Raw genomic sequence first — 24,464 nt, 5'->3', positions numbered from 1 at the left:
CTTTATATCTTGCAATTCTGACTTTATATCTTGCAATTCTGACTTTATATCTCACAATTCTGACTTTATATCTCGCAATTCTGACTTTATAACTTGCAATTCTGACTTTATAACTTGCAATTCTGACTTTATAACTTGCAATTCTGACTTTATATCTCGCAATTCTGACTTTATATCTTGCAATTCTGACTTTATATCTTGCAATTCTGACTTTATATCTCGCAATTCTGACTTTATATCTCACAATTCTGACTTTATATCTCGCAATTCTGACTTTATAACTTGCAATTCTGACTTTATATCTCGCAATTCTGACTTTATATCTCGCAATTCTGACTTTATATCTCGCAATTCTGACTTTATAACTTGCAATTCTGACTTTATATCTTGCAATTCTGACTTTATATCTTGCAATTCTGACTTTATATCTCACAATTCTGACTTTATATCTCGCAATTCTGACTTTATAACTTGCAATTCTGACTTTATAACTTGCAATTCTGACTTTATAACTTGCAATTCTGACTTTATATCTTGCAATTCTGACTTTATATCTCACAATTCTGACTTTATATCTCGCAATTCTGACTTTATAACTTGCAATTCTGACTTTATAACTTGCAATTCTGACTTTATAACTTGCAATTCTGACTTTATATCTCGCAATTCTGACTTTATATCTTGCAATTCTGACTTTATATCTTGCAATTCTGACTTTATATCTCGCAATTCTGACTTTATATCTCACAATTCTGACTTTATATCTCGCAATTCTGACTTTATATCTCGCAATTCTGACTTTATATCTCGCAATTCTGACTTTATATCTCGCAATTCTGACTTTATATCTCACAATTCTGACTTTATATCTCGCAATTCTGACTTTATAACTTGCAATTCTGACTTTATATCTTGCAATTCTGACTTTATATCTCGCAATTCTGACTTTATATCTCGCAATTCTGACTTTATAACTTGCAATTCTGACTTTATATCTTGCAATTCTGACTTTATATCTCGCCATTCTGACTTTATAACTTGCAATTCTGACTTTATATCTTGCAATTCTGACTTTATATCTCGCAATTCTGACTTTATATCTCGCAATTCTGACTTTATATCTTGCAATTCTGACTTTATATCTCGCAATTCTGACTTTATAACTTGCAATTCTGACTTTATATCTCGCAATTCTGACTTTATAACTTGCAATTCTGACTTTATATCTTGCAATTCTGACTTTATATCTCGCAATTCTGACTTTATATCTCGCAATTCTGACTTTATATCTTGCAATTCTGACTTTATATCTCGCAATTCTGACTTTATAACTTGCAATTCTGACTTTATATCTTGCAATTCTGACTTTATATCTCGCAATTCTGACTTTATATCTTGCAATTCTGACTTTATAACTTGCAATTCTGACTTTATATCTTGCAATTCTGACTTTATATCTTGCAATTCTGACTTTATATCTCGCAATTCTGACTTTATATCTCGCAATTCTGACTTTATAACTTGCAATTCTGACTTTATATCTCGCAATTCTGACTTTATATCTCGCAATTCTGACTTTATATCTCGCAATTCTGACTTTATATCTCGCAATTCTGACTTTATATCTCGCAATTCTGACTTTATATCTCGCAATTCTGACTTTATATCTCGCAATTCTGACTTTATATCTTGCAATTCTGACTTTATATCTCGCAATTCTGACTTTATATCTCGCAATTCTGACTTTATATCTTGCAATTCTGACTTTATATCTCACAATTCTGACTTTATATCTCGCAATTCTGACTTTATATCTTGCAATTCTGACTTTATATCTCGCAATTCTGACTTTATATCTCGCAATTCTGACTTTATATCTCGCAATTCTGACTTTATATCTCGCAATTCTGACTTTATATCTCACAATTCTGACTTTATATCTCGCAATTCTGACTTTATAACTTGCAATTCTGACTTTATATCTCGCAATTCTGACTTTATATCTCGCAATTCTGACTTTATATCTCGCAATTCTGACTTTATATCTCGCAATTCTGACTTTATATCTCACAATTCTGACTTTATATCTCGCAATTCTGACTTTATATCTCGCAATTCTGACTTTATAACTTGCAATTCTGACTTTATATCTTGCAATTCTGACTTTATAACTTGCAATTCTGACTTTATATCTTGCAATTCTGACTTTATATCTCACAATTCTGACTTTATAACACGCAATTGCGACTTTATTTCACGCAATTCTGACTTTATATCTCGCAATTCTGACTTTATAACACGCAATTGCGACTTTATTTCACGCAATTCTGACTTTATATCTTGCAATTCTGACTTTTTTAACTTGCAATTCTGACTTTATATCTCGCAATTCTGACTTTATATCTTGCAATTCTGACTTTATAACACGCAATTGCGACTTTATTTCACGCAATTCTGACTTTATATCTTGCAATTCTGACTTTATAACTTGCAATTCTGACTTTATATCACGCAATTCTGACTTTATATCTTGCAATTCTGACTTTATAACTTGCAATTCTGACTTTATATCTTGCAATTCTGACTTTATATCTCACAATTCTGACTTTATAACACGCAATTGCGACTTTATTTCACGCAATTCTGACTTTATATCTCGCAATTCTGACTTTATAACACGCAATTGCGACTTTATTTCACGCAATTCTGACTTTATATCTTGCAATTCTGACTTTATAACTTGCAATTCTGACTTTATATCTTGCAATTCTGACTTTATATCTCACAATTCTGACTTTATATCTCACAATTCTGACTTTATATCTTGCAATTCTGACTTTATAACACGCAATTGCGACTTTATATCTCACAATTCTGACTTTATATCTTGCAATTCTGACTTTATATCTTGCAATTCTGACTTTATAACACGCAATTGCGACTTTATTTCACGCAATTCTGACTTTATATCTTGCAATTCTGACTTTATATCTTGCAGTTCTGACTTTATAACACACAATTGCGACTTTATTTCACGCAGTTCTGACTTTATATCTCGCAATTCTGAGAAAGTCAGAATTGCGTGATGTAAACTTGCAATTGTGAGATAAAAGTCGCAATTATCTTTTAATGGTCTGGCGTCGACTAATGAAGCTCGGCCAGCTCGAGGGGCGGCACCAAGCATGCGTTTGAAAATCTCACTGCACGCAATTGGATAACACTACGACCAATCACAACAAGCCCCATACGCTTAGCTACCAGCGGAGCTCACTGGTAGATTAGACTCTTGCCGTATCCGGTCGGCAAAAACGCCCTTCTTGCAAAGGAACGATTCGAGCGACGTCTTCAGTTCCTCTTTTAGATAAAAAGCCAAGTCTAACTCGTTCATTGTAGCAGCCAAAGCCGTTTCAAACAACTGGTGTTCATCCATAGCCATCTTGCAATGTTTACTAATGACTTCGACGTCGCAGCGCTGTCGTCATCTCGCCTCTGGCCCGCCTATATCAGATAACCCGATGTGATTGGTGCAGCTCGGATTGAGGAGCATATTTAATGAGCCTCATTACTCGACACCAGAGTAACTCGCTGAGCAAATTCAACTTGTGCTCTCGCGAGAACTCTGGATTACCAGGGTATTGCTATGCAACCTTGATAAGCGCTTATGCACCAACTCTGGATGCTGAAGAAAGCATCAAACACGCCTTTTCTCTTGACACAGCTCTCCACAAAGTTCCTCACACTGATAAACTTGTGCTTTTGGGAGACTTCAGTGCCAGAGTAGGCACCAGCAACATGCTCTGGCCTGGGGTAATCGGGAAACATGGATTAGGCAACATGAACAGGAACGGCCAGGGACTCTGAGCACAAACTGGTCATAACCAACACAACTTTCCAAATGAAAAATAAATACAAAGCATCATGGATGCACTCCAGATCAAGATCTGCATGAAATCTCCATCACCCGAGCAATGTGTGTGGCGGAGTGCTGGACAGATCATCGGCTGATCAGATCCAGTCCGACCTCAACACACCAGGCACCAACCCTCCAGACGGCTCAACTCTCGAGCCCTAAAGTCCCCTGACATCACTGCATCGTACCGTTGCCGCTAGGCTGATAACCTTTCCTTCGCTCTCACTGAAAAACTCGCGAAAGTTTTGCGCAAATCTGTAATGGAAACGCGCCTAGTGACATCTTCTTCGAAATCGATGGACTGCATAAGAGAAATTTATTATTAAATAATATAATTATTTAAAATTACTTAAATAGTATTATTCAAAAAATAAATTAAATCATATTATTTAATAAAAAAAAACTAAAAATGATTTAATAATAAATTAAATCATACTATTTAATAATAAATTAAATAATATTATTTTAACTCACTCTCCACCAAATCATATCCTAACAAAACCATATTATTTATTCAGCTTTCAGATGATGTATAAATCTCAAGTTTAAAAAAATTGACTCATGTGACTGGTTTTGTGGTCCAGGGTCACATTTCATACTCCGTAAGACTTAAGAATCTTCTAGATCTGTAGTAAACATGCTTTTCACTTCACATTTCTCACACACTCCCCCTCTTTCGTAGAGGTGCGGTGAATGACGTCACAAAGCATCGCGCTCAGGAAACGCCCGCATGATCCGCTCCCGCGCGCGCAGCCAATGAGCGGAGCGCGTGCCTCATGAATAGAGTCTGGCGGAGGAGGAAATGGGTTTTTATAAGGTCATTCTCATTCTCATTCCCCCCAACACACACTCATCCAGAGCCAGAGATAACAGTTTAACGGAACACCGAGGGCATAAAAGAGAACGTTAACCGGAGACGCACAAACTGAACCGCGCAACTTTATAATTCTATTCTTCTTCCTCACTTACTGAAACTCATCGACATGTTTCCTGAATCAACAAAAGAGTGAGTTCACGCATTTTAAAACCCTTAAAGATAACAAAAGTTGCTTTTGAGGGTTATAATCTAAGAGTTGATAACTTGAACACTGATGTTAATCACTTTAGCGTCATATTTTATATATAGGCTGTGTTATATAGGCTGGCTCGCGCGCTTATGGTCTATACGTCATAACTATAGCTCTTACATTAGACACGTCTTCATATCATCGTTGTATTATTTGTTTATTTATGTTAATGAACTTAAACAAACAGGTTGTGCTGAAACCTGTTAAACAGGTTTGACACACACACGCACACACAGACAGACACACAAACACACACGCACATTCATATTTGACATTTGTGTGCCACATCATGATGATCTTTTACATGAGCAGAGACTGTACAAACATATCGGACAGTTAGATATAATACTTGATATATGATCTTGAATTATGAAAAGTGAAGTAATAAAATATAATTCTTGTCGAGATGCACGTGCAAGTGTTTTAATGTGATGCTGAGGAAACCCGGTGCGCGCGCTTCAGCACGTAGGCTTATCACGATCAGATGAGTGTACTAAATTATCAGTTTTGTGTGCTAACTATTTTGCGAATGTGCATCATTAACTACACGTGGTTTAATGAACAATCTGACTCATTCAGTAAGTTTAATAAAATCTTTGATGGAAAGTGCGTCACATCCAAAGTTGATTCCGTTACAGTTTTGACTAATTGAGGGAGTTTCCTTTATGAGTCAAACCGAGTCTTTCTGAAAATTTAATTAAAAGAACCATTAAGCTGTCTAATCCATTATTTCGCAGTCTTTTTTTATTTCATTACATTCAAGCCAGATTTAAACCATGTATGATTTGTTATTATAAAAACATAAGCCAGACAGAGTGACTCACAGTGACGCAAACTCTCATCAGACGACTGTTATTTTAGCCAGTAGTCAAATATATACTTTTCTCTCCTAAACATTAAGTCCATAAAAGGCGATCGTAGGTTGATTTGTAAACATTGCAATGTTTTTTTTTTGTTGTTTTTTGTTTTTTTTAGCATAAAACGCAATTTAGTGAAGCTTAAGCCAAAAAATAACATTTGTAAGTGGGGTAAAAAAAATGAAAATCTCACACATTCTCAAGTAAATATAATGATAGCAAATGAGATCATTTAAATAACATTAATATACAATTAAATATTATTATATAGTAATAAATTAAATTAAATTATTTAAAAACAAATTGAATAATATTATTTCATAAAAAGAAAAATATATATTATTTAAAAATAAATAAAATAATATTATTTAAAAATAAATTAAATTATATTATTTAAAAATACAATAAATTATATTATTTAATAATGAATTAAACAATATTATTTGATGATAATTTGATTAATATTATTTAATAATAAACTAAATAAAATGATTTAATAATAAATTAAATCATATTATTTCATTAAAAAAAAATGAAATAATAAATCTAATGAACATTTATTTCACAGTTTTTTTTTTAAAAAGTGAAATGATTCTCTCCTTCAGGTACAGTTATGAGGAGTGCAAGGCCACAGCTGATTGGCTGTTAGCCCAGGGTCCGGTGCGCCCCCAGGTGGGGATCGTGTGTGGCTCGGGTCTCGGTGGACTGGCAGAAATGCTGAAAGATCAGCTGGTCATCAACTACAGCGACATCCCAAACTTCCCTCAGAGCACCGGTGAGTTCAGACCTATTTACAGTCTATGGTTCAGACAAACTATTGATTTCTGCTTTCATCTTTGATGCCAACCCCCTGTACTGTTGTTATTAATATTGCACGTTCATAACTGTGTGTGTTCTGTAGTGCACGGTCATGCTGGAAAGCTGGTGTTCGGCACCCTTAAAGGAAAGCCGTGCGTTTGCATGCAGGGAAGGTTTCACCTCTATGAAGGATACCCCATTCAAAAGGTGATTTGACATTCTTGTGATTAACAGCAGCTCGAAGAACATTATTTTTCATTATTATTATGTGCAGTATTTGTAAAAAAATTTAAAATGTTTTTTCTTGGTTATGCGAATGTAAAGGGAACATTCCATTTTATATGGTAAGTATGGTATGGTATTTAAAATGTTCCCAGCATTACTCATCGTAATTGCATTTATACTAGTAAGAATTGTATTTTGAGTGCACTCTAATCCAATTTTTACTAGTAAGAATTCAGTTTTGAGAGCTCTATAATCCATTTTTTTGTAGTAAGAATTCTATTTTGAGAGCTCTCTGATCCAATTTTTACTAGTAAACATTCTATTTTGAGAGCTCTCTAATCCAATTTTTACTAGTAAAAATTCCATTTAGAGAGCTCTGATCCAATTTTTACTAGTAAGAATTCTATTTTGAGAGCTCTCTGATCCAATTTTTACTAGTAAGAATTCTATATAGAGAACTCTCTGATCCAGTTTTTACTAGTAAGAATTCTATTTTGAGAGCTCTCTAATCCAATTTTTACTAGTAAGAATTCTATTTAGAGAACTCTAATCCAGTTTTTACTAGTAAGAATTCTATTTAGAGAGCCTTCTGATCCAATTTTTATTAGTAAAAATTATATTTTGAGAGCTCTCTAATCCAGTTTTTACTAGTAAGAATTCTATTTAGAGAACTCTAATCCAATTTTTACTAGTAAGAATTCTATTTAGAGAACTCTCTGATCCAATTTTTACTAGTAAGAATTCTATTTTGAGAACTCTAATCCAATTTTTACTAGTTAGAATTCTATTTTGAGAACTCTCTAATCCAATTTTTACTAGTAAAAATTCCATTTAGAGAGCTCTAATCCAATTTTTACTAGTTAGAATTCTATTTTGAGAACTCTCTAATCCAATTTTTACTAGTAAGAATTCTATTTAGAGAGCTCTCTAATCCAATTTTTACTAGTAAGAATTCTATTTAGAGAAGTTTAATAATCAAATTTTACTAGTTAGAATTCTATTTAGAGAGCACTCTGATCCAATTTTTACTAGTAAGAATTCTATATAGAGAACTCTCTGATCCAGTTTTTACTAGTAAGAATTCTATTTAGAGAAGTTTAATAATCAAATTTTTACTTGTAAGAATTCTATTTTGAGAGCTCTCTGATCCAATTTTTACTAGTAAGAATTCTATATAGAGAACTCTCTGATCCAGTTTTTACTAGTAAGAATTCTATTTTGAGAGCTCTCTAATCCAATTTTTACTAGTAAGAATTCTATTTAGAGAACTGTAATCCAGTTTTTACTAGTAAGAATTCTATTTAGAGAGTCTTCTGATCCAATTTTTATTAGTAAAAATTCTATTTTAAGAGCTCTCTAATCCAGTTTTTACTAGTAAGAATTCTATTTAGAGAACTCTAATCCAATTTTTACTAGTAAGAATTCTATTTAGAGAACTCTCTGATCCAATTTTTACTAGTAAGAATTCTATTTTGAGAACTCTCTGATCCAATTTTTACTAGTGAGAATTCCATTTAGAGAGCTCTAATACAATTTTTACTAGTAAGAATTCTATTTTGAGAGCTCTCTAATCCAATTTTCACTAGTAAAAATTCCATTTAGAGAGCTCTAATCCAATTTTTACTAGTAAGAATTCTATTTAGAGAGCTCTCTAATCCAATTTTTACTAGTAAGAATTCTATTTAGAGAAGTTTAATAATCAAATTTTTACTAGTTAGAATTCTATTTAGAGAGCACTCTAATTGGAATTGTCTCTATATCAAGTAATGCTGGGAACATTTTAAGCTAAAACGGCTTGCCATAATTTTATCAGTTTGCAAACATTATGGGAATGTTCATTTAAAATGTTCTCGGAATGTTCTGTAACAAGTAGTAACATTTTTATAAATTGTGTTTCTCTTTTGAGAACATTAATAAAGACCAGATAACATTGAGCGAACTTACTCTTGACGTCAATGGACAAATGTTTGTTCAGTTCCTGAGGAGGAACTATCAATATTAGTAATAACAGTAATAGGAGAGGCAAGTTATTAATAATGACAAACAGCCGCTCCTCATGTATTGGCAGTGTTTGCTCAATGTAAATATCAGTGGCATCTTTATCAATACAGCATAAACTTTGCACCACAGAGTTACATAATCATCTCAGCTGTCTCTCTAGTTCATCCGCAACATTTTTCCATCTTCATCTGTGTTTAGTGTGTAATGTTGCAGTTTGATCATGAAGAAGCTCCAGTTCTTCTCTATATCAGAGTCAGTGTTCCTGAACTCCTGAAACGCCCCCATTGTAGTCTTGAGTATCTTCCGGGAACGAACACGTCTCAATATTCCTCATTATAATAATTCATGCGTAGAATAAAGGGGCGGAGCCTGGTTGAGTTAGTTAGTAGTGTGTTAAACTGGCGGTTATGGTAAGAGGCGGGACATTTCCCAAACACACTCGAAGCGCTCGACCAATCACAACACACTACTCCAGCCGACCAATCAGAGCACAGTGTGCTTTTCAGAAGGAGGGGCTTCATAGAGACAGGAAGTAAACAGAGCGTTACTGACAGACTGGGAAGAGAGGAGCCGCAACAATGGAGAATATGAGGAGAATAATCAACATTACAGCAGGAAAACCTGCTCTAGACAACATCAAGACTTAAACGGCCTCTTTAAAAGTTTTTGAAAATAATGTCACAATGCAAAAACTTTATGCAAGACATATTTGTGTTGATTTTGACGTATTTTTGACACATATCATGATTTTTCATATATTATTTATGGTATGATTGCAATTGGTGTGTGTTGTGGTATTGGCAGACCACCATGCCCATCCGGGTCTTTAAGCTCTTGGGTGTGGAGACGGTCCTCCTGACCAACGCCGCCGGCGGACTGAACCAGGACTTTAATGTGGGCGACATGATGGTTATAAAGGATCACATCAATATTCCCGGCTTCGCTGGAAACAACCCGTTAGTGGGACGGAATGACGAGAGGTGAGATTGAGCTGGTCTGTGTTCAGTGTGTGATTTGATGCCCTTGTTAGTAAGATATTTTACTACATAAATAATGTTGTTATAGCAGAGACAGGCCATTGATCAATCATAATTCATAATTGAACATTTGAAATTGAACGTCGTCATGAAATGAAAGTTACGCTAGTCTTTTCTTCATGATTGTGCCGCATATCCAAGTGGCAACCCTCAGTTCTCTTCTCTTGAATCCAACATGGAAGTGATTTAAACTGCAGTTCTTCGACTGGCCACAAGAGACAGGCTCCGAAAAGAGAAAAGTTCTGCATAATTAGGGGCGTGGCCACTTGAGTGTCAGTTGGATTGCCGCTGATGTCACTAATAGCCGTTTGTCTGCATTTAATTATTCAGAACTTTTAATGTTTAATATAATTTAAACAGATGCGTTATAAAAACATTCACCCGTCTCACAGTTTTCATGAAGGGCAAAATTAGCTATATAGACCAAAACCACTTTTTGCACCAGACTGTAAACATGTTTTTTTCAGCTGTAAAGTTGGGCATTTTTACATGGGGGTTTATGGGATTGACTCTCTTTTGGAGCCGGTCTCTAGTGGCCAGTTGATGAACTGCAGTTTAAGTCACTTCCATGTTGGATTCAAGAGAGAGAGAGAGACGGGGAAGTTGCCGCTTGGTTTTACCCAAAGCTGAACATTCTTCAACTCTCCGCGACTGGTAAAAACGCGCTTCAGTGTGAAATAGACGCTCAGCGGCTCGTTACGCTCCTGGCATTTTAAAGCTACACTTTTTTAAGTTGATTCTTAGCAAAAAACACTTTGTTCTTTCAAAATGATATGTGCTCATTAATGTGTAATTACTTCTACCAACTAATCAAGTATTCTCGTAAGCGTAGAATCTGCCATTCAGAATACATACGAGCGAGTCGGTCAAATGGCGGCAGCCATGTTGCGCCTCCATCTTGAAAATACATTAGCCAAAGAGGGACATACCTGGAAATTCAAGCTTCGCCTTTCGCGTTTTTACACTCAGTGGCACCGTGACGAATGCGAGGGGGAGATTACTCGCGACTGCCGGCAGATTTGAATTAATACGGCCACCGTAGGAGTTAAAACGGCTTCGGAATGGGAGGGGCTAGAAAGTAATATTCAGTTGGTAATCATAAACAATTTCACCGCTAGATGGGAGAAAATCCTACACAGTGTAGCTTTAAAAACGCAGCGCTCCCATTGAAAACAATTGGAAAAATACGCCAGCCGCGCGAAAAACAAAAACTCTTTGGTGGACACAGGGCCTAATACTGTGCAAATTTAATTATTTGTGCGAGTAGATTACATACAAAGTCAATGCAAAGACGCGAATTCACGCCAGGTGGCGCAAATTACGCAAATTGCGCAACGTGGTTGCCGCGAACGGTCGATATTCGCCTCAATTGCGTCACCGCGCAAGTTGAAAAATTTCAACACGAGGGTAAAATTCGCTCGTTGTCGCGCAAGCCAATCAAGAAATGTTGTTTTTGTTGATGTGCGTGACACTCCTAATCGCGCGATGTTTTTGATTGGCGCGAGTGACGCGAAAAACAAGAAACTTCCCGCGAGTAATGTAGAGCGAGTAATTTTCGCTTCGCTTTTGGTGTGAACACGCCATAAGACCATGGCACTTATTTCTCAGTGATGTTGAGCATTTCTTTCTCTCCTGATCGGCAGGTTTGGCGTGAGGTTCCCGTGTGTGTCGGATGCGTATGATCGCGATCTGCAGGAGCTAGCGCTCGAGGTCGCGGAAGAGCTAGGCTTCTCCTTCATGCAGAAGGGCGTTTACTGTGTCCTGGGCGGCCCGTCCTTCGAGACCATCGCTGAGTGCCGAATGCTGCGCGCCCTCGGGGCCGACGCTGTCGGTGAGTTGAGCCCAGTTTATACTCCTGCGTCAAACTCACGTCGTAGGCTGTGTGTAGCACGCGTAGCCTACACTGCAAAACATGCTTTTGTCTTGTTTCCAGTTCAAATATCTAAACATTCTTAAATCGAGATGCATTTATGGGGTTCCATTTGTGCCAAAATTATGTCGACATGCTGTCTGTCTATGCTGTGTGTCGTCTTCCATGTCTATGTGTCTGTTCACTGTCTACACTCACCTAAAGGATTATTAGGAACACCTGTTCAATTTCTCATTAATGCAATTATCTAATCAACCAATCACATGGCAGTTGCTTCAATGCATTTAGGGGTGTGGTCCTGGTCAAGACAATCTCCTGAACTCCAAACTGAATGTCAGAATGGGAAAGAAAGGTGATTTAAGCAATTTTGAGCGTGGCATGGTTGTTGGTGCCAGACGGGCCGGTCTGAGTATTTCACAATCTGCTCAGTTACTGGGATTTTCACGCACAACCATTTCTAGGGTTTACAAAGAATGGTGTGAAAAGGGAAAAACATCCAGTATGCGGCAGTCCTGTGGGCGAAAATGCCTTGTTGATGCTAGAGGTCAGAGGAGAATGGGCCGACTGATTCAAGCTGATAGAAGAGCAACTTTGACTGAAATAACCACTCGTTACAACCGAGGTATGCAGCAAAGCATTTGTGAAGCCACAACACGCACAACCTTGAGGCGGATGGGCTACAACAGCAGAAGACCCCACCGGGTACCACTCATCTCCACTACAAATAGGAAAAAGAGGCTACAATTTGCACGAGCTCACCAAAATTGGACAGTTGAAGACTGGAAAAATGTTGCCTGGTCTGATGAGTCTCGATTTCTGTTGAGACATTCAGATGGTAGAGTCAGAATTTGGCGTAAACAGAATGAGAACATGGATCCATCATGCCTTGTTACCACTGTGCAGGCTGGTGGTGGTGGTGTAATGGTGTGGGGGATGTTTTCTTGGCACACTTTAGGCCCCTTAGTGCCAATTGGGCATCGTTTAAATGCCACGGCCTACCTGAGCATTGTTTCTGACCATGTCCATCCCTTTATGACCACCATGTGCCCATCCTCTGATGGCTACTTCCAGCAGGATAATGCACCATGTCACAAAGCTCGAATCATTTCAAATTGGTTTCTTGAACATGACAATGAGTTCACTGTACTAAAATGGCCCCCACAGTCACCAGATCTCAACCCAATAGAGCATCTTTGGGATGTGGTGGAACGGGAGCTTCGTGCCCTGGATGTGCATCCCACAAATCTCCATCAACTGCAAGATGCTATCCTATCAATATGGGCCAACATTTCTAAAGAATGCTTTCAGCACCTTGTTGAATCAATGCCACGTAGAATTAAGGCAGTTCTGAAGGCGAAAGGGGGTCAAACACAGTATTAGCATGGTGTTCCTAATAATCCTTTAGGTGAGTGTATGTGATTGCCCACATGACTCAACTTTTGTCTTTGTCAACTCAACTTACTCCTGTCATCTGTCCTTGTCGTTTGACTGTGTCGTCTTGCTGTGTCAATGCTGCATGTGTCATGACTATGTGTTGTTTCACTCTGTCGTTGCTATGCGTCGTCTTCTCTCTCTTGCTTCATAAAGCAAGAGCTAACGTTAGCTAGCAAGAGTTCCGGCAGTTGAAAGCAATGACATAGTGACACGGCGCATAGCAACGACACATAGCAACAATATGAAGCAAGAGAGAGAAGACGTCACACAGCATAGACAGATAGCATGTCGACATCATTTTGGCACAGTCGGAACCTCATATGCATTTACTAGATGAGTAAAATGCTATAAGATATTATGTCTTGTTTTCTAGGGAAATAAATTCAAATTAAGCGAGTTTTTGCTTTAAACACAAGCACAATTATCTCATGATGGGGTGAGAAAAATAATCTTAATTCAAACAGAAACAAGATTTTTATTTTATTTTTCTGACCCCATTGTCAGATCATTGTGCTTTTTTTTAAAGCAAAAACTCACTTAATTTGCATAATATTTGAACTGGAAACAAGACAAAAGCATTTTTTTGCAGTGAACGACGAACCCTGACGCACAACTCTCCAAAAATGTAACAACGCGTCAATTCTACGCGGACCGTAAGCGCTGTGATTTAAGATTTAATTTTTCTCTATGTGTGTGTGTGTGTGTGTGTGTGTGTGTGTGTGTCTTTCTCTATGTATGTGTATCTATATTTGTGTGTGTGTCTCTCTCTATTTGTGTGTGTCTCTCTCTATGTGTGTGTGTGTGTTTGTATCTATATTTGTGTGTGTCTTTCTCTATGTGTGTGTGTGTGTTTGTATCTATATTTGTGTGTGTGTGTGTCTCTATATGTGTGTGTCTCTCTCTATGTATGTGTGTGTGTGTGTGTGTATCTATATTTGTGTGTGTGTGTCTCTATATGTGTGTGTCTCTCTCTATGTATGTGTGTGTGTGTATCTATATTTGTATGTCTGTGTGTGTGTGTGTGTGTATATATGTGTGTGTGTGTGTGTGTGTGTGTCTCTCTCTATTTGTGTGTGTCTTTCTCTGTGTGTGTGTGTGTGTGTGTGTGTGTGTGTGTGTTTGTATCTATATTTATGTGTGTGTGTGTCTCTGTGTGTGTGTGTGTGTGTGTGTGTGTGTGTCTCTCTCTCTATGTATGTGTGTGTGTGTGTCTCTCTCTATTTGTGTGTGTCTTTCTCTATGTGTGTGTGTCTCTCTCTATTTGTGTGTGTCTTTCTCTGTGTGTGTGTGTGTGTGTGTGTGTGTGTGTGTGTGTTTGTATCTATATTTGTGTGTGTGTGTGTCTCTCTCTCTATGTATGTGTGTGTCTCTCTCTATTTGTGTGTGTCTTTCTCTATGTGTGTGTGTGTGTTTGTATCTATGTTTGTGTGTGTGTGTGTGTATGTCTCTATGTGTGTGTGTCTCTCTCTCTATGCATGTGTGTCTCTCTGTGTGTGTGTGTGTGTGTGTGTTTCTCTCTCTCTCTATGTATGTGTGTCTCTGTGTGTGTCTCTATGTGTGTGTGTTTGTATCTATATTTGTGTGTGTGTGTGTGTCTCTATGTGTGTGTGTGTGTCTCTGTGTTTGTGTGTGTGTCTCTATGTGTGTGTGTGTGTGTGTTCTCAGGCATGAGCACTGCTCACGAGGTGATCGTGGCTCGTCACTGTGGACTGCGTGTCTTCGCTCTGTCTCTGATCACCAATAAGTCGGTGATGGATTACGACAGCGAGAAGAAGGCGAATCACGAGGAGGTTCTGGAGACGGCGGAGCTGAGAGCCGCTCAGCTGGAGAAGCTCATCGCCAACATGGTGTCCCGCATCGAGACCGGGAACAACAACAGACAGTGAGAGAACCCTTCACTGGCACCAACGTTAATCACACACTCCTTACTTCTGCTTTACAATGTTTACATTCCAGAGACCAAGTGTTTTAGGGGACGTGTTCCCAAACACTCGAGCACGGCTGCTTCTGGCATTCCCAAGGTCCTTTCAGTTCATTTATTACGGTGGGGCTTTTCTAACATGTATTTATAGTGACCAAACATATGATTTATTTAAAACACAAGTTAAACAAGTGAGAAATAATACAAAAAAATCACTGAAATGAAGGAAATCAGGAGCTTTTCCTAAAAAATATATCTTAAAGAATTTGTTACTGAATTCACTTTTAAGGATTTATTTTTAAAATACTGAACTTAATAATAATACAGAAATAAAAAATACTAAAATGTACCAGCAATGAAGGAAATTTAGCTTTTTTAAAATATGTATCTTAAAAAAAATTGTTACTGAATTCACTTTAAGGATTTTTTTTTTTTTTTTGAAAACACTGAACTGCTGTATTTATGTGATTTATTTAAAACAAGTTAAATAAGTGGGACATAATACAAAAGAATCACTGAAATATACCGGCAATAAATGGGCATTGGGAGCTTTTTAAAGAAATATATATCTTGCATCTAAAAAATGTGTTACTGAATTCACTTTAATGTATTTTTCAGCAAATACTAAAACTTAAAGAATTCTGTATTTATGTGATTTATTTAAACACAAGTTAAACAAGTGGACAATAATACAAAAGAATCACTGAAATATACCAGTAATAGAGGGAATTGGGAGCTTTTTTTATCTTGTATCTTAAAAATTGTTACTGAATTCACTTTAAGATATTTATCAGCAAGTTCTGAACTTAAAGAATACTGTATTTATGTGATTTATTTAAAACGAGTTAAATAAGTGGACAATAATACAAATTAATCACTGCAATATACCAGTAATAAAGGAAATTGGGAGCTTTTATAAAATATATATCTCGTATCTAAAAAATGTGTTACTGAATTCACTTTAAGGTATTTATCTAACTAATACTGAACTTAAAGAATGCTGTATTTATGTGACGTATTTATGTAAACGTGGGTTTTTGAAGTTCTTAAAAATGTTGTTTTTAATTGCACTAAATGATGGAGTGTGTGTTTTTGTGTGTCCGGTTTAAGATCTGGATCAGAATTGCTGTTTTATTGACAATCTCCAGCACTTTCCCCAAAAAACATTTGTTTGTTTTTTGCAAAACTTTAAAATGGCACTTCATGCTCTTTGGTACATGGTGTTTCTATATGATCTCCTGCTTAAATGCAATTAAATGCAATTTTCTTGGTTTGACTGAGTATTTTTCTGACGTTATCTTGTGCTTTTTTAGATTGTTTTCCATTCACATTTTATTTGTATTATTATTGCATAACAGAATATTAACAACATACACATACAGGTGGATCACAATGTACTCAACTATCTATTACATTCATAATAGCATCAAAGGAAACAGAAAGAAAAACAATAAAATACAATTCATTTACAAAAAAATCCATAAAGAAAAGGATTCAAAAACTCTATACGTCCGTTTTGCTTTTTTATTTCTTGCCTTTCTAAGGCCTCAATATAATGATTAAGTTAAAATTTAAATAATATAATGTTAGGTTTATTATAAGTCCATTTCTGTTTGTGTACATGGTATTTTTCATACATAATTATTAAGTTAAACACCAAATTTTGTTCCAAACACATTTATATCACAAAATTATATCTTTAATCTTTACAGTTTTCCATCCAAACATTTCCAGTTTCATCAAACTCTCCATGACAGCAGAAACACTGGTCCATAAATGACTAAATCAACACGTGTTTCATTGCTTTTGTCATTCAATGCAAAAGTGTTATTTCATAGTAATAAGGAAAGCCCCTTTTGCTTGATGTGAATTTAATTTTAATGAATTGCATAAACATACAGTTAATAAATAATGTTCACCAGGTCTAAATTACAGTGCGCATGAATAATACTCTGTAAACGATAAGTAAATGCATATAATATGTCTAAACGTAAATGCACAGGGTACAATATGTAAATATCGATCTTTTGCATGCAAATAATCTGTGTGTCACGTGATGTCTGAAACAGGATCACTGTGTCCCTCTAGCGGATGCAAACGGGAGAAAAACACGTCAAGGAACAAACCCTTATTTATTATCCTACATGAAATATGTTTATGCATAAATATAAATGCATTTATTTTTAATTCCATGCAGTCAGTAAATATCATTTCGGGAGTAACGGGGATCAAACGCGTCGGAATGTCAGTTCGTGTTAAGTTTCGTTTCTCAGAAAGTTCTGCCCATCATGATTAATCTGTCCAAGAACACTGAACCGACACACACACACACACACACACCGAGGAACAAGCAGAAAACATGTCCAACCAAGGTAATCAAAGATCCGTTATTCATGTGCATTATTAGGCTACTTTATCATTGTATTTAGCAATTCAGGATTTGTTTGTTTTGACATTGTTTATCTTCCCCAGTGAACTAAATCCTGATTTGAAGGAAATAATTGAAATATATGTTTATCAATATTAATCATCTACCTAGCAAACAAACACATATTTTCAGAACGTTTTCCCATTAAGTTATGAAAACATTATTTCTTGTTCTATGAACGATTAAAACATGCAGTTCATTAAATGTTACTCTTACAAAAGAAGTGTATTCAGGGCTGCGTTCAGCCCCGACATAACGTTGCACAACGTTTTTTAAACAGAAACGGAGATGCGTTGAACACACTGTTCTGATGACGCATTGCAACTATGGCAGCTGAGAAGGCCATTCTTTGTGTTCTTTGTGAAGAATTTTCTGAGCCTGATGAAGTCGGTATAAACATGTGTTTAATACTACAAAATATGCCCGATGTTACAGTTACTGCACTTGCTGCCCAGAACACAAGAGAGCATCCCAATCGAGTGAAGGGATTGCTGAAACTGAAACGGAAGCTCACATTTTACCTAATCCAGACTAAAACACATCTATTTAGCCTCACATACTGACTTTATTTGTAGTTCATACTGTTTTAATACCCTGTATCTTCTTTCTCATTTTTAGGAAAAGCACTTAATTGCCATTTTTTATTTCTATACCAAATGTCATAAATGAAGCAAAAAATATAAACAACTACATCATTATGTTGGTATCCTATATTTTTACAATAAAACTTAAGACAAACATGTCTTCTAATATCCTCAGTTGTTGCATCGAACACATTTGTAAATTACTTTCCTTGGCTTGAACCCATTGTGCGAGTTCACTTTAATACCACATGCGTTATATACATGTTGCTGCTGATTGGACTGCAGTTCTGACACACCCACCAAACAAGAGAAAACGTATCTCAAACCCCGTTGCACACATGGTTGCACACCGGTGCACGCCGCTTCCAGGAAACATGACGTTCAACCCGGAAACCGTAGCAAAACGTTGCGCACCGTTTTGAACTTGAACGTGCCCCAGGTGTGCTTCTACTAGCCTTCTTTTACACTAAAAATAATAAAATATACGTTCAGTCTACTTTTTATGTAGGGTTAGGCTACTTCTCAGAAATATAATGTATGCACTTAAGTAGATATATAAAAGTCTAAGTATGATCGAGATATACTTATAATTTAGTATTCTGAATAATTGGCTTGTAGTTGTGTTTACCAGTGGCGACGTGGCTTAAATTTGTTTTTAAAACTGGGTGGGACAGATGTGTGTGTGTGTGTGTGTGTGTGTTTTGTGTTAATACAAACAAACTATTTAGCGGTCATTCACATACATCAGCAATGACGTTGCTGCCCATGTGGGTTCAGAAACCACAAGGATTTCATCAAAAATATAACTAACCTAACTTATTATATAACTAAGTGACATGGCATCTCACATTTAAGCAATAAATTCAATCCGAATAAAAAGACACTGTATGGCTATTATCAGCTATTACCAAACAGTAACCTATTGTTTAATGCAGCCTCAGATTATAATTGCATAAATTATGTTAAGAGATTAATGTTTTAAATATAACATTTTAATGTAGAAAGATTAAATGAATGGAAAAATTAAATAATAGGTTGCTTTTGAAATATGAAAATAAACTGCCAGTAGGTGGCGTGTTAATGAGTGAGTGTAATCATAAACCCTTGTGCGTCAATTAAAAAAAAGTTACACATAGGTCCAAAGTGGACAAAAATGTGCATGTACAAAAACTCATCAAAATTTGAAGTTTGGGAGCACAGACGTTTATATTCATGAAAATTATTTATGAACATTATTTTATATAAAATCTGTATTTTATGAAACATGTTGAACTCTATAAATGCTAGAAAAGCAAAGCCATAAATCTAAACAAGTTGTGTTCCCAATTTGAGGTTGATCTCTCAAACAATGAGCTTTCAGTGATATTCTGTTTGGCTGCAGTACTCCAGTCCTCCACTGGGACACAGTGGTTGGATTTGGGATTTGCAGTAGAGTTTTTCTCTCTCAAACTTTACATGCACACACACACACTTTTTTTTAACTCACACAACAAACCACACTCTGACATCCACACCAACACACCCACACAATTATAGCTGCATAATTTATCCAATTACCTCTATAATTATGCAGAAGCAGAAAAGCAAGTATTTACGCCACAGACCAAACCTGATAAAAAAAAGGCACATCTGGAAGAAAAAAAAATAGTTAAAAAAAAAAAAAAATTTTTAAGCCTTGCAAACAGAATGAAAGCCCATTTACAAATGCTGCATCATTTTATAGGTAAATGGCCCTGGGATTAAAAATGGGTTTCAAAGGGGATATTTTTGTCATTAAGGTCCTTAGTGTAACTATTTTGTGTTACTAGAGTAAAATATGTTTATTAAAGGAAATGAGGGTGAAATAGTAAAATTCCAATAAAAACACACACCTGTGCCAAAATATCAGTTAATGCGTAATGTATGCAGGCAATAACACAGGCAAAATTATCACAATATATATATATATATATAAAACAATGCCCACAAGGGTTAACATAGTAAATCAGGACATGAGGAGACTTTCCACCAGTATAACAGAAAATGTTTCAGTAGAGAATCACCTATTGCACCTTTAATTAAACCGATTCAAGTCAAGTCACCTTTACCGGTATTTATATAGCGCTTTTTACAATACAGATTGCATCAAAGCAGCTTCACAGTGATAACATGAAAATAATACATCAAAGTTTGTTTCTAGAAGAAAATTGCGTCATCATGAGTGCATTAGTTGCTCAATCGCAGGTGTTTCATATATGAGATGAGGCCGAAAAAACCGCGTCCAGTGCAAGTAAGCTTTGACTATTTCATATTATTTTCTTTATCCGTTATATTAATGCGACCGTTTTGAAGGATATTGGTTCACTTATGGACCTTTTGGTGCACATGAGTTTAACTGAGACTTGAGAGTTTGTAGATGTTTAAGAGGCTGTTGTGTCAACCTTGATTTATTTCAATATTTTGAGGTTTTCATTTTAATTTTAGGAAAATAAACGTGATCGCTCTCCTCAAAAATCTGTTTCTTGTTTTTCACTGGCATATCTCTCTTAGGTGTTGTTGAGGACTAGTTCCTCTTTAAGCCTACGTTCAGTAACCTATGAGTAAAATACTAAAGTACTGTTAAAATCAGATACTCAGTAACACCGTGTCCAAACTACACGCGACGCGATGCGACGCGCGATAAAAGCATCTTTTCCATGTTGATCAGAGTGTTTGTCCTAACCAGCCGCGACGGCGACACGCGACGATTCTATTTTAGAAACGGTTTCTATTTTTCTGCGACGTCGCGCTGGAACAACAAACACAAAGTGTGGCGATGATAATCTCAGGTACTGTTTATGTGCTTTATTTAATGTTTAAAGCGTGTAATGTGACTTTGAACGTCATTTAGTGCTCCAGCTTTGTAGCTGTAAAAGCAACAATGGATTATTCACCTCAGATCTTAAAATTAAACAAATGGAAACAAGAACGTTTAAACTGTGAACAAACAAGTGTATTCTTTGACAAAGATTGTTTTAGTAACTCAGTAGCCTATGTATTTTTAATAATGTTTAAATGGTTTATATTTGTGAATTTGATTATGTAGCGACTTATCCATTTTCTTGCGAGTGCCGTCAAGATTATTTCTGTTGCCGGCGAGACTCCGCCCACACGCTGTTCTGATTGGCTGACTCCGCCCACACGCTGTTCTGATTGGCTGTGGGTTTTGATTGATTTTGACGCGTCTCGCAGTCGCATCGCGTCTAGTGTGGACAGACAAATTATTTGTTGCTGGAATCTTATCGCATCGCGTCTGGTTAGGACACGGTATAAAGCCGCCTTTCCACTGCACACGACATTCGCATACGATTGTCGGATTTTTCGCCCCCTTTCGCACGGAACTTAACCGTTACCCTCGGCTATTCAGAAGGGTAAAATGAATGATTTTATTGAATTTAAATGCATGCATGAATATATCCACACAAAACAAATGACAAAATTTCCGCATACGCATATGATCGTAACTCCCCGCAGCTCCCGTACGGTACTACTGTCCATTGGAAATGAATGACTTCCGGTCCGACGGCTGTCGTTTGTCGTGTGCAGTGGAAAGGCGGCTTAAGACTTTTACTCAAGTCGTATTGAAATTGGTGACTTGGAACTTGTAATGGAGTAATGTTTGCTTTGAGGTATCTGTACATTTACACTAGTATGGTTTTCAGGGCCTCTTTACACCTCTGCTGAAGGAGAGTCATAGGGCCCTATCTTGCACCCAGCGCAATTGACTTTGTACAGCGACGCATGTATCATTCCTATTTTGCACCCGATGCACAGCGGACTCTTCCCTCCACAGACGCACGTCGGTAAACTAGGAAATGCATTTGCGCTCCCGAGGGCGGTTCAGCGAAAAGAGGAGGCGTGTTCTGGCGCAAACGTTCCCTGGTGCTATTTTGCAGTTTCAGAAAACAATTCCGCCACTGACCAGGAGAAACCTCGTCTAAAGTCAGCGGCGCATGTTATTCAGACGCTATTTTAATGGCGCATGTTTGGCCATAATCAATGTAGCGTGTGCACAACACACACACACTTTGCTTCTCTCATCTACACAGATGCAGCAGTTTTCATTTTTAGAAAACCATACATAATTACAAGGAAAAATATTACCACACGAGGGAAATCATTGTTGTGTCCATGAAGATGTGAAAAATAGGCATAAATCTAGCTTACACATTTACCCAAATTATCATACGCCTGTTTAACCGAAGCTAATCTGGGTGTGTTTCTCCATCCCCAATGTCACTTCTCTGTGTTTTACGGCCCTGACGAGAACGTCGGTCTCCTCGGCTGTGAACCGCTCCTGACAAATCCGCCGTTATAATAGTAATCCGCCATGGAACAAGCGCGCCTGCTCTTAAAGGGAATGTGACATGTCGCTCTGATTGGTTTATTTCACGTTACGCCCAAACCACACCTATGAGTAATGAAGCGACTTCAGACCAACACATTTTAGATTTGCATCGGGCGCAAGAGTAATTTATCCCGCCGGTATAAGAGCAACAGAGACCCGCCCACAAAGATACTTGCGTTTCGCGCTTGATACTTGCGTTTCAGATCATTAAAATAGTGTTACTGGAAGAACGTTTATTTCATAACTTTGAGAGATGTTCATGAGATCATTCCCTTTCGGCTGGGTTATTGTTCGTTTTCTCAACAGTTTGTTTTCTCCTCAGGAAACCCAACCGTGAGATGGAGACCCGCTGGAAACTCCCTAGCTTCATTTGACGACGATCATCACCAGCACACACTAAACCCAGCGCCGAAAGAACTGCGTCTGGTTCTGCTGGGAAAGACTGGTGCAGGGAAAAGCGCGACGGGAAACACCATCCTGGGAAGGAAGTGCTTTGATGATGGATTGAGCATGGGCTCGGTCACTAAAGAGTGCAAGAGAGAGAGTGCAACGGTGGACGAGCGAGAGCTGGTTCTTATCGACACGCCTGGGTTTTTTGACACGGATTTGACAGATGACGAATTAAAACAAGAAGTAATACGTTGCCTGGTTTTGTGTTCTCCGGGTCCTCATGCGTTTCTGCTGGTGGTGCCGATAGAGCGGTTCACAGAGGAGCAGCAGCGCACCGTAGAGATGATTCTGGAGATGTTTTATGAGGATGTCACTCATCACACCATCCTCATATTCTCCCACGCGGATAAACTCAGAGGAGAATCCATTGAAAGGTTTGTTTCGAGACAAGATCAGAAAGTGAAGGAGCTCGTGAAGAGATTCGGGAGGCGATTTGTGGCTTTTGACAACACAAACTCTGCAAACCCGGATCAAGTGAGTCGACTCCTGCAGAGAGTCGATGAGGTACTCTTTCGAAATCACAACTGTCACTTCACCAGTCAAATCTCAGAGGTAATGCAGGAAGCGCAGAGGATAATAGATGTGAAACTGCAAGCTGATAGGGACGAAAGAATGAAGAAAATCGAGAAGGAGGTTGGGAAAATGTCTGATGATCAATTGCGTTTGTTTATTGCGTTCGTGAACGAAGAGAGGCAAGACGCGCAGAGAAAAAAGACACGCATGCAAGGCCGGATTAAACAGATAGAGACGGATATAAAGAAAGAAGAGCAGAATGCGCGACCGATCCCTGCGAGACTGGAGCGTTTCCGAGCATCTCTGGAGAGAGAGCAGGAGAACATGAGGAGATTTGAGGAACGAGAGAGGGAGGAGGAGGAGGAGAGGCTGGAAAGAGTGGATAAAGAAAAGAAGGAGTTGGAAATCTGGGCCAAGGAAGAGGAGCAGAGGAGGGTGAATGAAGAAGTGAAGAACTTTGAGATTTTCTCAAAACGCAATATGAAGTTGTCGATAATGCTGTGTATGTTTATGCTGGGGGCCGGAGCTGCGTACGCTCCTGCGCTCCTGGCGTTCCTGTTCCCGGCGGCTCCTGTTGTCGAAGTCGGAATAGCCAGTAAGATTTTGGCCACTTTTCTCGGCGCTGGAGCGGCGGAAGGAGGGAGTATCTTCGGGTCGGTCGCTGTAGTTGCAGTGAGAGCTGCATCTTTAAAGCTGGCGGCGATGTCGCAGTGCTCCATTCAGTGACACGTTTATGATCGACAACCAAGATGAGTTCACAAATCAAGATTATGATGTTTTTTTCCCAGTATTAGCTAAGCTTGTTTGTATGGAAGCTTGTTTCCGCCACAGAATAAAACATTTTAAAAGATAATTGCACGCAATTTCGACTTTATAACACGCAATTGCGACTATATCACGCAATTCTGACTTTATAAACTCGCAATTACGACATTACGACTATATCACGCAATTCTGACTTTATAACACGCAATTACGACTATATCACGCAATTATGACTTTA

The 24,464-nt window shown here is 37.5% G+C and overlaps 2 protein-coding genes across 2 annotated transcripts in view; both read left to right on the top strand.

Annotated features, from left to right (window-relative positions):
- Positions 1–4,704: 4,704 nt before the first annotated feature.
- Positions 4,705–16,393, top strand: pnp5b (purine nucleoside phosphorylase 5b). The gene is made up of 6 exons (XM_079876992.1): positions 4,705–4,916; positions 6,440–6,609; positions 6,736–6,839; positions 9,663–9,838; positions 11,539–11,726; positions 14,865–16,393. Exons 1-6 carry the CDS (start codon positions 4,894–4,896, stop codon positions 15,083–15,085), a joined length of 882 nt encoding a protein of 293 aa, XP_079733118.1. The 5' UTR covers positions 4,705–4,893; the 3' UTR covers positions 15,086–16,393.
- A 1,005-nt stretch (positions 16,394–17,398) lies between these two features.
- LOC307161860 (GTPase IMAP family member 8-like) overlaps positions 17,399–24,464 on the top strand; it is a 31,115-nt gene continuing 24,049 nt past the window's right edge. Inside the window, exons 1-2 of the mRNA XM_079876797.1 lie at positions 17,399–17,492; positions 22,821–24,184. Of these exons, the coding sequence (XP_079732923.1) occupies positions 17,480–17,492; positions 22,821–24,184 (1,377 nt within the window). The 5' untranslated portion in view covers positions 17,399–17,479. The remainder of the gene's footprint in view (positions 17,493–22,820; positions 24,185–24,464) is intronic.

This window comes from Squalius cephalus (genome assembly GCF_949319135.1).
Source record: "Squalius cephalus genome assembly, chromosome: 7".
Lineage (NCBI taxonomy): Eukaryota > Metazoa > Chordata > Actinopteri > Cypriniformes > Leuciscidae > Squalius > Squalius cephalus.
The sequence above is the reverse complement of the archived record's forward strand: the minus strand, read 5'-3'. Positions and strand labels throughout refer to the sequence as shown.

Coding starts and splice junctions, on each gene's coding strand:
- pnp5b (XM_079876992.1), top strand. CDS start 4,894: ATGTTTCCTGAATCAACAAAAGA. Junction 6,610..6,735: donor AAACTTCCCTCAGAGCACCG/GTGAGTTCAGAC, acceptor TGTGTTCTGTAG/TGCACGGTCATGCTGGAAAG. Junction 11,727..14,864: donor CCTCGGGGCCGACGCTGTCG/GTGAGTTGAGCC, acceptor GTGTGTTCTCAG/GCATGAGCACTGCTCACGAG.